This window comes from Mauremys mutica, chromosome 4, assembly GCF_020497125.1.
Source record: "Mauremys mutica isolate MM-2020 ecotype Southern chromosome 4, ASM2049712v1, whole genome shotgun sequence".
NCBI classification, from domain to species: Eukaryota; Metazoa; Chordata; order Testudines; family Geoemydidae; genus Mauremys; species Mauremys mutica.
The window spans coordinates 73,506,614-73,521,431 of NC_059075.1; the positions used below are offsets into that span (position 1 = coordinate 73,506,614).

Genomic DNA, 14,818 nt, shown 5'->3' on the forward strand with positions numbered 1-14,818 from the left:
TGATTATCATCAATGGAAATTTCCTTTTTGTCCATTTGTGTGTGGATAGATGTTTTTGACATTTACTGATTAAAAATCGAATCCTTCAAAGCCTAACTATATTTGCCTTAAATAGCAATGAGGTTTCCTCATGTGCTACTGTATTTAGGTTCCCAATTATGTTGAACTTCACTATAAAATATCTGTGTTCAGATGCTCTCATTTGGGAGGGGCAGCCAATCATTTCATAAACCAATCTGGAAGTGTATTTATTTTTACCATTATCTATTCATTTTCAAACTCAGGAGTGTAGCAGAGATGGCTGTCTTCAGCATTGTTGGCTTCCCATGGAAAGCCTCACAGTTAGAACTTACTTGCTTGCAGACTATATAACATAGACATTGTTGCATGCTTTCTGAATCCATGGTTTCTAACCTGAACCTTTCTTTTCACAAGAAATCCAAAGTAAGAGACAAGAGAGGAAAAGAAGAACAACAGCAAATCCAGTGTACAGTGGAGCCGTTTTTGAGCCTGAGGTATCAGTCTCTTGCTGGGGGGGAAGCTGGCAATTTCATTCTGTACTGCTGCCATTTTGCTACCTACTAAGATCTCTGAAGCCCAGCTAAACAGATAGGCTGTCATTATAGTTTGAGAGACCAATGTAGTGATGTGACCCTCAGGGTTTTATATAGTAAATACAGTTATTTCTGCTTAATACTTCTCTCCCCCTCCACCACCACCCGCATTATAAACCTGCCATTAAATAGCAGTGAGTGTTGGTCCTGCCATTAGAAGATCAGCTTGTGCACTGGCCTGCAGCAGTCCAGATGTCAGAAGCAGAATGGAAGGCTAACATTTCCAAAGATATGTTCCCAACAACAGGATAGACATTAAGCCCAGTTTCAACTGTACTGCTCTGCCTGAGCTCTTACAGATGTAATTGTTACAAAAAATTAGCCAGCTAAAGTTATTTTCCTCCCCTTTAAAGCGTAAGAAGAGTGCAGTCACATACCTGAACAGCACAATGCATCCTGGGACACGTAAAAGAGGTGAGTTATTTTCAACAATGCCATCTTGCGGTATGCTTATTTCTCCGTCTCCCATCAGCAGTCCCATGTTTCACTTTCTTTCCGTCCTCAAGGGAAGGATTTTGTGATACTGCATTTGCACAATAAATTCCAATGGTAAATAAGGACCAACATTTCTGGGGTTAGCATAGCTGGCTTTATGGGGCAGCTCAAGGCAATATGTCAGTCTCACTCTACACAAATAAGAACAGAGTGTAAGATAAGATGTTGGAACACCATTTAATGGAAGAGAGTTGCTGGCAAGGTGTTCTTAATACTGCCTAAGCTGCAGTGCTACTGCCAGGAAAGCAAAACATTATGGAAAAAGTGTATTTAATCTTACAGGAAGGGAAATTCAGAGTGTGAAGAGCTCATTCCTCACAATGTGTTGCTTTTCTAAGGGAAGGATCCCCCAAAGCATTTTCACTTCCACAGGGAAAGCTTCCCACAGACCTTAAGCACTCTTCAGAAACAACTACCATCCTGGAACCTTAAAATGCCACCTGTCCTGCAAGAAAGGAGGGTGTTTCTTATATCTACTAAATGTTATTCAGTGGAATTCATCTACAGTGCAGCAGTTCTTGTGCAGAACAGGTCACATTTTAAAACTCTTACTTTTAAGGATAAAATTGATCTCTTGGAACATTACAGTAGAGCTTAACTGTTTTGTTCTCTTTCTGTGTGTGTGCTGAATATCAGAGCTGAGATCTGCCATGCAGATCTGAAAAGAAAATCTTTCCCTAACTTCTGATGCTTGCCTTTAATGGCTCTTAATGGTTTCCAACATGGCTTCTCTGCTCTTTGGTTTGCTGTCCAAAAACAAATGACCGAGCAATTTAACGTCATGACCACCCAAGAAATCAGAAAGCATGCTGTATAGTTTGTGATTAAAGTCAGAGGTCTGTGTATTCCATATGTGGGGTCATGAACCTGAGACCATGTATGCAGCAGTGTGTATTGTGTGTGTGTGTGTGTGCGCACGCGCGCATGCGTGTGTAACTGACTAGATGGCTCAGGATATTAGTGATGGAATACTTAACATTTCATCTCCAAGTTATTGATCTGAATCTGTCCGAGGATAGTAGTGACTGAAAATCTTTAATTCTTTGGTGGCTGTTTGGTGGGCTAGATGACCTGGTGATCCCAGTCCAGTCTGTATTGAACAGGTGCCTACATGACACAAACCATGATCATAACTAGCACTGATCATTTCCAATGTTGGTATTCTTGGCCAAGAGGTCAGGTATTCAAATGACCCTTGCTCTCCTTGAGGCAGCCTCTTCAGTGCAGGATGGAAGCACATAGGTGGGGTAATATAGATAAATTTGCACTTCTGCTGGCATGCTGTCTTTGAGTAAATAAAGGACATCCAGTGCCACCTTCCATTACCTTAAATATGTTTTCAAAAAAGAAAGACAAGAAAACAAGTGTGTGTGCCTGTGTGTGCGCGCGCGTGTGCACTGTACCTAAGGATATGTTCCTTCATATAGTAATGTTTCCAATGACCTTTTAATTCCATTATATAACGTGTGAAGAATTACTTCTAGATTTTTAAATGCACAAGATTACATATATGTATACATGGTATTTTCTTAGACTGTTTTTGCACAATGCTGTCTTCCTGTCCTTATTTTCACTCTCTGTTGTGAGTGTACACCCCTCATCAGCACCAGATTAGTAACATATTTTCAAATGGGGTGGACAAGATTTGAGGCCTACAGTAGTTTTATTATATGAATTAATATAGCAGTATATTAGGAGGATAGTTTGTGCAGCCCTGTGCCCTTTAGGGGCTTGGTTTAATTCTAGATGCTGTTGGTCATGTCAGAAATTTCAGCTATGGACATCACCATCAGAAATTCTTTCCAAGAATGCACATCTCTCTGGAAAGTATCTAGAATTCAAGTGTACTGGGTATACCCTGGCAATCTGTAAATACTATTATAAGTAGGGCCCTACCAAATTCATGGTCATGAAAAATGTCTCACAGACCGTGAAATCTGGTCTCCCACTATGAAATCTTTTTGTGTGCTTTTTGTGTGCTTTTACCCTATACTACACAGCTTTCATGGGAGAGACCAGCATTTCTCAAAATGGGGGTTCTGACCCAAAAGGGAGTTGTAGCAGCGGTCACAAGGTTATTTTAGGGGCGGGGGCGTGATATTGCCACCCTTACTTCTGCGCTGCCTTCAGAGCTGGGTTGCCAGAGAGCAGCGGCTGGTGGCCGGAGAGCTCTGAAGGTGGCGCCCCGCTAGCAGCAGTGCAGAAGTAAGGGTGGCAATACCATACCATGCTACCCTTACTTCTGTGCTGCTACCTTCAGAGCTGGGCGGCCAGAGAGTGGTGGCTGCTGATTGAGGGCCCAACTCTGCAGGCAGCAGCGCAGAAGTAAGGGTGGCAGTACCACAACTCCCCCTACAATAACCTTGCCACCCTCTTCCCAGAATTCCTTTTTGGGTCAGGACCCCTACAATTATAACACCATCAAATTTCAGATTTAAATAGCTGAAATGAAATTTACAATTTTAAAAATCCCATGATTGTGAAAATGGCCAAAATGGACCATGAATTTGGTAGGGCCCTAATTATAAGAGCTGGGTAATTATTCCTAGATTTTTATTCCTTGTGATCTTTCCATATCTGTAGAGTAACTTGGTATGTGGAAAGATGGGGAGAGTGCTAAGCACATATAGTTTTACATAGTCATACAATACATAGCTAATATCTCAGTTGTATGAAGGCTGTTCTTAGCAGATTTTGTACTTAGTGCTTTTCTAAAGGAGTCTAAAATAGATATATATGATTGGGGCAGTGAGTGCTTGACTATAGAAGCTTAGGAAAGAATTTAGAGTTAGTTTGGAAGATGCTTGGGGTCATGGGTAGGACAGTAGTACCTGCCGTTGAGATAGTGGGCATAGGTCTGAGATGGGAGGTGCTGACCTATAGGAAATGTAGGGAAGAAAAGGAGACTTGAAATGGTAAATGCTAGCTATGAGAGAAGGACCTTTGGGTAGGTATATGCTGGCACAGGATAGATAGGGAGAGGTGGGATAACAGTAGACAAATTGAACTAACAGAAATCATTGCAGCCTGTCTGTGGGTTTGGTGCCAGCACAATTTCCTGATAACTGGGTGGTCTCATTGCTAGGAATGAAGAGGCCCCACTCTGCACTTGGGAGCATGACTCTTTGACCCTTAGCAGAGCCTGTTTTCACACTCTTCTGATATGCATCTTTCAAGCGTTCATTTCTTGAAAAATTCCACTTGTACGTTTCTAAAAAAATGTTTAAATCTTTGCTTCTCTTCTTCCACTTGTGACTCCTATATTAATTTCCTCTCTGTGCTACATCATTTCCTTTTTCATGCTAGCCAATGAGGACCACTGGCCAAAGGTATGTAAGATCATTTCCCCCCCCCCTTTTTTTGTTCCCTTTTGTTAATGTGTAGGTCGTCCACCTAAATACAACACGGTGCTGGGATTTGGGGCTCTGACCCCCACATCCCCTCTATCCAGTCATCCTGACTCCCCTGAAAATGAAAAGACAGAGACCACATTTACTTTCCCCGCATCTGTTCAGCCTGTGTCCCTGCCTAGCCCCAGCTCCACAGACGTAAGTAATTCTTGGGGAAGGGTTGGCTTTTGCAAAGACGTGTAGAGTGAGCCACACTGGAAACTGCTTCCGATTTTGTTTCTTTAGCGTTCATTCCTTGAACACTGTTTGTCATGGTTCAGTGCAGTGAAACAGGCCGATGTTCTTTTACTCCCCGACCCTTTACTTTTACCTTCTTGTGCCTGTGTTATAGTACTGCAGATATTTCCTGTGACATTCAGTCATTGATTGGAATGTTGGGATACACTAGGCATGCTTAGATGAGCATGTTTTCTCAGTGTATAGTGTCTGAGATCTTGTGTGACTGAATTAAATCTGTATTCCAGTGAGGAACTGGGAAGGGGAGAATGAGTCCTATTATTCAGAGAGACCGTAGTAGCAGTAAGTTGCTGGTGTTTCTGTAACAAGAGGAGGAAGAGAAGGAACTTCTTGGATCGCCCAGATAGCTGGGCACAGTGTTCATAGCACTGATCACAAGAGGTTCTCGTGTCCTGGTGTGATTGAGTACACTGCCTCTGCACTCCCTGCTCATGAGACTTTTCTTGAACAAAGTCTAGTTATTCTGTTAGCATTTCTAAAGCAGGAGATAAAAATATTTTATTTGTCAAAATGCAAAGATTTCCCCTTCACAGCACAGCCTCTTTTGAGTAACTTTCTGAGAACCTTCAGATTGTCTCATTCTTCTTATTCCTTGTAAAAAATATGGTGACAGAATTGTAAAGGTCAGATCTAAACCCTAGAAAGCAAATAAATGAAGTAAGGTTGAGTTTCCTCCCAGGCCACTGATCTATCCTTCATTACCCTAAGTGACACTATCACAATAAACTACAATTGAAAAAGGTGACTGCAAGAAATAAGAGAAGGCCAGTGTAACATCACCTGGGTCTGCTTAAAGATCTCAGTATAAAGGAAATACTGTAGTAGGACTATACTGGGAATAGAGGAATGAGACAACTAAGTACACAAGAATGCTCAGCAGTCAAAGTGCACTTCTAGTCTGAAAAGTGACTCTGTAAAAGTTTGTCTGTCAATAACTCCTATCATTTGGGGCTCAGTTTATAGGTAAAAAGATGCTTTTTTTTCAATTGCCAGTGCTGCAAACTACCCCTGGGATCTGAGAGTCATGGTGGACTCTTTCCTTTGCATACATCATCAGCTGTAATAAAGGTTCTAAAGTCCAACATTGGTCCTCAGTAACTCCTGTGCTGCCCCCTTGCCTCTTATGCACTGATGTAACTGCTTGGAACTGTGAGTAGCCAATTCTACTGACAGGGCACAAGATGGAATAGAATCCAGTTCCCTCCCTCTGAACTCTACCAGCTCTGCAGGGCTAACAGTCAAAACATACTTTAGTCACTAAAGTTGGCAAGTGCGACCCTGATACACAGGAAGCACATCTGTGAAATAAGCAGGGACCCTTTTTAAATAGTCACTTTTCAGAGTGGAACATTATTTGAATATCCAAAAAAATGTCCTGACAGTCAGGTACATGAGTCTGTGGAACAGACTCCTGAAGGAAAGGTGCAGCATCTCCATCTTTTGGGACGAAAATGTACAAACCATTGGAAATTATGCTGTAGAGAACAAACATGTGCTGGCTCCAAGAGATGGACTGGGTAACATACTAGGTCTCTTCCATCTCTGATTTCAGTGATTTTTTTTTTACCAGCCTTGTGACCAGAGCATAACAGTTCTCAGAACAGTGTGATATGTTATCATGTGTATTTCAATGCCTGACTACCACAGGCTAAGTTAAGGACAGAGTATCATTCTAGTGTTCCCAGCCTGATTCTGAATTTCTTGCCTTTGGTGAAATTGCTTAATATTTAAGCTTAGTTTCCATGATTTAACATACTTTTTAAATTAAATGATAGTTTTTAAAAATACAAAGATTCCAGAGGAAACATGCAAGTTGACACAATAGGTGGTTAAAATATATAACAAATATGCATACACTTGGATAACTTGTTAAAATTATCTCAGTTCTGTGTGATATACTGTGTCAGCAAGTTAGCACGGCATTCCTCCTGGAGTAATACAAATCTGTATACTAAAACGCTTACAGACAGGTTACCCAGTTTGTGCACAAAGGTAACATTAACACATTAATAGTGCACATTTTCCAACAACTGAGCTAGACAACTTTCATTTTAAAAGGAAATAGATACCACAGTGATAGATGCCTTTTGAAATATCTAAGACTTATGAATTCTAGGAGCAGAAAATGTATCAGAAACCATGATACATGTATCACGAGTCCTTTATCTTAAAAACGCCTCCATTAATTTGTTTAAAAAAATCTGTACTTTCACATATTTCGTAGAAATTATAATTATTAGGCAGTCAATTAATTGCAGTTAACTCATGCGAATAACTAAAAAAAAATTAATTGTGATAAAAAAAATTAATCATGATTAATCTCATTTTTAATCACATTGTTAAACAATAGAATACCAATTGAAATTTATTAAATATGTTTTGATGTTTTTCTACATTTTCAGAAATATTGATTTCAATTACAACATAGAATACAAAGTGTAGACTGCTCACTCTATTTATTTTTATTACAAATATTTGCACTGTAAAAATGATAAACAAAAGAAACAGTATTTTTCAATTAACCTTGTACAAGTACTGTAGTGCAATCTCTATCATGAAAGTGCAACTTACAAATATAGATTTTTTTGTTACATAACTGCACTCAAAAACAAAACAATGCAAAGCTTTAGAGCCTACAAGTCCACTCAGTCCTACTTCTCGTTCAGCAAATCACTAAGACAAACAAGTTTGTTTACATTTATGGGAGATAATGCTGCCCACTTCTTATTTACAACGTCAACAGAAAGTGAGAACAGGCGTTCGCCTGGGACTTTTTTAGCCAGCATTGCAAGGTATTTACATGCCAGATATGCTAAACATTCATATGCCCCTTCATGCTTCAACCACCATTTCAGAGGACATGCCTCTATGCTGATGACGCTCATTTAAAAAAAAGTGTTAATTAAATTTGTGACTGAACTCCTTGGTGGAGAATTGTAGTCTCCGGCTCTGTTTTACCCACATTCTGCCAAATATTTCATGTTATAGCAGTCTTGGATGATGACTCAACACATGTTGTTCATTTTAAGCACACTTTCGCTTCAGATTTGACAAAATGCAAAGAAAGTACCAATGTGAGATTTCTAAATATAGCTACAGCACTCGACCTAAGGTTTAAGAATCTGAAGTGCCTTCCAAAATCTGAGAGGGATGAAGTGTGGAGCATGCTTTTAGAAGTCTTAAGTGAGCAACACTCTGATGTGGAAACTACAGAACCCGAACCACCAAAAAAGAAAATCAACCTTCTGCTGGTGGCATCTGACTCAGATGATGAAAATGAACGTGTGTCGGTCCTCACTGCTTTGGATTGTTATCAAGCAGAACCCGTCATCAGCATTGATGCATGTCCTGGAATGGTGGTTGAAGCATGAAGGGAAATATGAATCTTTAGCACATCTGGCATGTAAATATCTTTTCAACGCTGGCTACAACAATGGCATGAAAACACCTGTTCTCACTTTCAGGTGACACTGTAAACAAGAAGCAGGCAGCATTATCACCTGCAAATGTATACGAACTTTTTTGTCTGAGTGATTGGCTGAACAATAGGATTGAGTGGACTCATAGGCTCTCAAGTTTTGCTTTGTTTTATTTTTGAATGCACGGGGTTTTTTGTACATAATTCTACATTTGCAAGTTCGAATTTCATGATAAAGAGATTGCATGACAGCACTTGTATTAGGTGAATTGAAAAATACTATTTCCTTTGCTTTTTACAGTGCAAATATTTGTAATAAAGAAAATATAAAGTGAGTACTGTACACTTTGTATTCTGTGTTATAATCAAAATCAATATATTTGAAACTGTAGAAAACATCCAAAAATATTTAAATAAATGGTATTCTATTATTGTTTAACAGTGCGATTAATTGCGATTAATTTTTTTTAATCGCTTGGCAGTCCTAATAACTACTATGAGGAAAAATGGTCTTTTGATGTAAGAACGGGGCTGAAAGTAAGGAGATCTGTGTTCTGTTCATAGTCTTCCACAAACTCACAGTGTAGCCTTGTGAAAGCAAATCGTTTTTGTGACTCAGTTTCCCCTTCTGTAAAATGGGATAATGGTAGTCCACATGGGTGCTGAGACTTAATATTTGTAAAACTCTTTGAGATTCTTGGCTATAGAAATACAAAATACTAATTATTTAAGCACCAGCAATATATTGGTGTTGTATATGAAGACAAAGAGAAAGATATGGTCCTTTGCGTCAAGGAGCTTACAGTCTAATTAGTAGGGCCCTACCAAATTCATGGTCTGTTTTGGTCAATTTCATGGCCGGGGGTAAAATTACTCAGTTTCATGTTTACATCTGAAAATTTACATTGTTGTAACTGTGGAGGTACTGACCCAAAAGGCGTTCAGGGTGCAAGGTTCACAAGGCTATTGTAGGTGGGTTATGAGATTGTCACCCTACTTCCGCCATGCTACTGGCAGTGGGGACAATGAGCTGGACAATCAGAGAGGAAGGCTGCTGGCTGGGGGCCCAGCTCTAAAAGCCAGCGCCAGCAGCAGCGCAGAAGTGAGGGTCACACCGATTATGGAGGGTGGGTTACCATAGGTCTGGTTTTCCTGGCAGTCTCCCGCCTGAGTGGATGGGAGGTGACATCTGGAGCCACAGCGTCTCTGTGCAGGGAGGTAATAGCTGCAGCTGGAGCTTCAGCCTCTGCACAGGGGGTGTGACAGTTGCAGCTGCAGCCTCTCCACATGGGGAGGTGACAGCTCAAGCTGCAGCCTCTCTGCATGAGGGGGAGCAGTGACAGCTTGAACCGCCAAGCTTCCTACAGCTGGGGGAAATTTCCAGAGATGGGTCTGACCCATCTCAGGAGCAGCCCCTGCAGGGGAAGAGGACGTCTTGTCCCTCCTCATCCCCAGCTGGGACTAGCAGCTGGAGCCCTGCGCAGGATAGGAGCCCCTGGCTCCATGCCAGATTTCACAGGGTAGATCAGATTTCACAGTTCGTGATATGTTTTCACAGCCATGAATTTGGTAGGTCCCTACTAATTAGATATTCAACACAAGATATACTGAGATAGTCAGAGAATGGTGCTAGTTTATAAAGATCTTAATTTATTATAAGTGATTCAGGTTGCCCGATGTCTTCCATTTTAAGACCCTATTTTCAGTTGCTGACAACTTTGCCAAATTTAAATTGCTTGGGCTGAAACTTTCCACGATAGGTGTCTAACTCAAGTTGAATTTTTTTTAAAGTTTCACCTAAAACAGTTCAGCTATTTAACACAACAAAATTAAGGAAAATAACTTGTTCTGCCCAAGCTAAAATTTTTTTTGATAACTGTTTTTGTTACAACTATGTTTTGGAGCAAAGACTTGAAATTTAGCATGGGTATGGCCTTTGAGTCAGAGATGGTCTTCTGACATCCATGTGAAAATCCCTCCAAATTTGGCTACACTACATGCCTGTGAAAAATCTGTTTGCACATTCTCAGTAGAGGCTTGTTACAGTTTGGCAGCAAAATTCTCTGATGAATCCAGCTCCACTGAGCATGCTCCATCTCCTCACATCTTCTACAAGCCGACCAGACTGCACATGCAGAATGACTAATCGTGCTCCTTCCCGAGGCTAAGCAGGAATTTTACTGCAATTGCTGCTCCCAGGTTCCAGGTATGCCTGTGATACCAGGCACCAGAACTGAGAGCAGTGAGACTCTCTCCTGTGCTGTCTCTGCTGTGACACAGGCAGTTTGGAGGAGAGCGAGGAGACAAACTGACTTGAGTGCAGCAGAGTAAGGAATAGGGTGCTGGAGGGGAAGAGATGAAAAGTGTGGGGACAAGGGCAGGACCTCTGGCTGGGAGGATGGATAAAAGCCTAGGAAGGAACAGAGTTAGGAGCAGGAGCGAGGGTACAGGCACAAGAGCAGGGGGGCAATAATGAGGGTCATGGGAGTAGGAACAAGAGGTAGGAGGGAGAGGCAGAAGCTGGGCTGGGGGAGGGCAAGATGGGCAGGGTCAAGACTGAGGCAGAGGGAGAAAGAAGCAGAGGCGACAGAGAGGTCTGTCATCACTTGAGTGTACTCTCCTAAAGAACCTGGAATGAATCCCATTATTCTGGAGTCTTGACATTCCTATGATGTCTCGTAAATAGCTCCAAAACCCACTGGCAAAGCATGTGTCTCCATGCCACTGTAGTGGCAGGTCTGCTTAGAAGAAAACAGCCATCTATTGCTACCAGTTACTGTTGGGCTGAAGTGGTAGAGGACTGTGCTGTGGATCTAACTATTCCAATCATGGTGATGACCCATGTGTGGGAGTCAGTATGGTACCACAGGATGGCATTTTTATCTTTCAGTTTTTAAGTTTTTAAAAAACTTGGGAAATTACATCCAAACAACAATGTTCATTCAGTTTGCAAAGGCAAGCCCTCAAATGTTAGGGGATGTCAGAATTAAGGTTGCCAGTGCAACCTTAATTCAGCCCTTTTGTGCATAATTCAGCCCTTTTGTGCACAAGGCATAATGATGCTGTCTTTAAATACATGGTCGCCTACTCTTTTTTCCACAGGCTTTTTATGATGTAATATCTATCTGTCTAGATAGATAGATAGATAGATCTAAATACAGAGGTTATACACCCACATACATACAGTGCTGGTTTATTGTTATATTTATTTTTCTGACAGTGACACCTAAATTCCAGGGTCCCGTTGTACTAGATACTGTACAAACATAACAAAGACCCAGTCTCTGCCCTAAAGAGCTTAGGGTTGATTTTTTGTTCTGTCTAGGCTACAGTTGATGTAGGAACAGAGGAGGTGTGGCCAAAAGTTACTTTTGTTACCTTTTGTGCTTCCCCTATTCTGGGGCCAGCTTCAGGCCTTCTCAGCCTCCAGCATGCATTACACTAGGCTGCTTATGGCCCCTCAGAGCTGTTTCAGAAGCCTGTAGCCAGAGTGCAGCAATGTAGAGGACATAGCACACAATCTGGCCCATATTATACATATATTTATTAACAACAAATAAAACACGGGACATTTCCTGGGAATTAAATACTCGTTGTGGGGAGTTCAGGAACCATCCCCACGAAATGCCCTGCACTCAGGGCCAGTGCAAGGAAGTTTTGCGCCCTAGGTGAAACTTCCACCTTGTGCCACCCCCCCCACCCCCCGTGGCAGCTAACCACGCCCACCTGCCCCCCCACCAGAGGAGCCCCCCCACCCCCTGCAGCAGCTAACCCAGCCCCCAACCGGGGGAGCCTGCCCCCCCCAGCAGCTACCCCCCTGCGGAAGCTAACCCCGCCCAGGGAGACACCACCCCCCTGCGGCAGCTAACCCTGCCTAGGGAGCCCGCCCCAGCTCACCTTGGCTCCACCTCCTCCGCTGAGCACGCCGGTGCTGCTCTAAGTCTCCTCCCCTCCCAGGCTTGCGGCACTGATTGGAGGAGAATTAGAGCTGGGCTGTGTGCTCAGTGGAGGAGGCAGAGCGGAGGTGATCTGGGGCAGGGAGCGGTTCCCCTGTGCGACCCGCTACTCCCCCGTTACTGCGGGTGGCCCTTCCTGTGCCCCCTGCCCCAGCTCACCTCCACTCCACCTCCTCGCCTGAGTGGGCTTTTAGGCACCCTCAACCACTAGGCGCCCTAGGTGGCCACCTAGTTTGCCTAAGTGGTTGCACCGGCCCTGCCTGCACTATTGCATTATTGCCTTGATAAGATGAAAATAGGGCTATGGATTTGTGTGTGTATATGTGTGTGTATGTGTGTGTCCATTCCAGTTGGTATATATGGAACATTACTAGAAAATTAATACCTCGCTTATTAACCCATCTTGTTACATGAATCATCACTCAACATTCCATTGAATTTAGAAGTTCTAAACCTGAATTGTTGAGCAACTGATACTTGCATGAGAGATTAAGGAAATCACCTGCTTAGATCTGATTCTGCAGGATATCAGATGTCACGGTGTTTAATGGGTTTGATCCTGAAAGATACTGATCGCCCTGGCAACATGCAGAATGCTCTCAATTGCCATTGTATTGAGTGGTAGTTGAGGATGCTCAGCACCTCACAAGATTGGGCCATGCATTAACATAGAACTTCAAAAGGCTCTAGGATGAATTTCCTTTGAAGACTGGATTGCAGAGGATTTTCTGTTTGCCTTTATCTTGTTTCCTGTCTGCCTTCTGTTCCATCTATGCATTCACACAATGCAGGAAAGAGGAAAAGGAAGCTCTTCCCAGCAACACAAATTTCATTTCAAGGGAGGCATGAAATCTCACTGATTTGCTTCTTCAATTAACATTTAAGAACTCTCTTTAGTATTAAAGATTAAATTATCTCAGAACCCTATTCTCATTTGATTCATGGAAGTTATGGAATTAAAACATGACACTGAGCTTCAAGAAAGATTGACCCTTTAGAAAACAGGACAGCAGTGTTAACCTTGGGAGTTAAGGGACAAAGAGCAGCTCCCGATACAGTAAGACTTATCTGTCATGGAGTCCGAAAGTTAAACCTCAGCAGACTGTATTTGTGTGTGATTGTCTTTGAAAATATGGTGGATCTCTTGCTGCATACATTTAATACATTATCCCTAGGGCCCTACCAAATTCACAGCCATGAAAAATGCATCACAGATCGTGAAATCTGGTCTTTTTTGTGCTTTTACCCTATACGATACAGATTTCATAGGGCAGACCAGCGGTTCTCAAATTGGGGGTCCTGACCCAAAAGGGAGTTGCAGGGAAGGTCACAAGGTTATTTTAGGGTGGTTGTGGTATTGCCATCCTTACTTCTGCACTGCTTTCAGAGCTGGGCAGCGGGAGAGCGGTGGCTATTGGCTGGACACCCAGCTGTGAGGGCAGCACCCTGCCAGCAGCAGCACAGAAGTAAGGGTCACAATACCATACCATGCCATCCTTTACTTCTGCACTGTTGCCTTCAGAGCTGGGCAGCCAGAGAGTGGCGGCTGCTGGTTGAGGGCCTCGCTCTGCAGGCAACAGTGCACAAGGAAGGGTGGCAATACCATACCATGCCATCTGTACTTCTGCACTGGTGCTGGAAATGGCTCTGCCTTCAGAGCTGGGCTCCCGGCCAGCAGCCACCACTCTCCAACTGCCCAGCTCCGAAGGCAGCATTGCTGTCAGCAGCAGCACAGAAGTAAGGGTAGCAGTACTGCAAACCCCTCCCCACATAATAACCTTGCGACCCTCCCACAACTCCTGTTTGGGTCAGGATCCCTACAATTACAACACTGTGAAATTTCAGATTAAATGGCTGAAATAATGAAATGTATGATTTTTAAAATCCTATGACTGTGAAATTAACCAAAATGGACCGTGAATTTGGTGGGGCCCTAATTATCTCTAATAAAGAAAAAATCCACTTTTTCTTGCCCAGCCACATACTATATAGGAGCGAGGCAAAGTCTAGAATGATTCTAAAATGGCAAAACTCCTCAAACGTGAGCAAGCTACTCAGGTCAAACTGGAACATTGCATGCCCTGATATTTCATACTAAAGAGGCATGCAGCTACAATTTGCTTCATTTTAGACAAATTAGGGTTAAGATCCTACAAGTGTTGTGTGTATGGAACTTCATTGAAGTCAATGAGAATTGTATGTGTCTTAGGTGTGGCAAGTTGCCAGAGTAGCCCCGCAGGTGGATAAAGGGTAGAGTTTGGGTGTCCCTGTTCTGCTCTCTGGTTTTTAAGTTGTTTTCCTTGTGTGTTCTTCTGTTCAAACGTCTACTTATTTAAAAATCACAAAAGCATGAGATGGGAATGATGGGATGAAAGAGAGAGAGGAATAAAGAGATAAAAACAAACCTAACCTTGCCATGAATTTTGCTTTGTGGGGGAGGGTCGTTGGGGAGTGAATAGTTGGGGAAAGGAAGTGCCTCCACTGATAATGCAAAAATTGTAAAACATAGATTTTTAAAAGGACACTATCTACTAACTTTTCAGTTCCTTGTGAAAGCCTCTTATGGCTGAAAATAACATTTTCCCCTCTTGGTTTTGTGAACTGTTGATATCCCCTCGTTCTGCCCCTCACAGGCCTTGGTTAATGATGAAGCAGAATCAGTAGTCATTGTGGGGCTGGGGCAATGGG

General features: G+C 42.5%; 1 protein-coding gene across 3 annotated transcripts in view; it reads left to right on the forward strand.

The window, feature by feature from the left end:
• The window catches only part of PHF21A (PHD finger protein 21A), a 294,983-nt gene that overhangs the window by 268,627 nt on the left and 11,538 nt on the right, over positions 1-14,818 (forward strand). For 2 of the 3 annotated variants that reach the window (XM_045015879.1, XM_045015877.1), the window contains exons 12-14: positions 436-515; positions 968-1,028; positions 4,494-4,657. In XM_045015879.1, the coding sequence (XP_044871814.1) occupies positions 436-515; positions 968-1,028; positions 4,494-4,657 (305 nt within the window). Of the gene's footprint in view, positions 1-435; positions 516-967; positions 1,029-4,415; positions 4,439-4,493; positions 4,658-14,818 lie in introns of all 3 variants that reach the window. The other variant, XM_045015878.1, reaches the window with a different exon arrangement.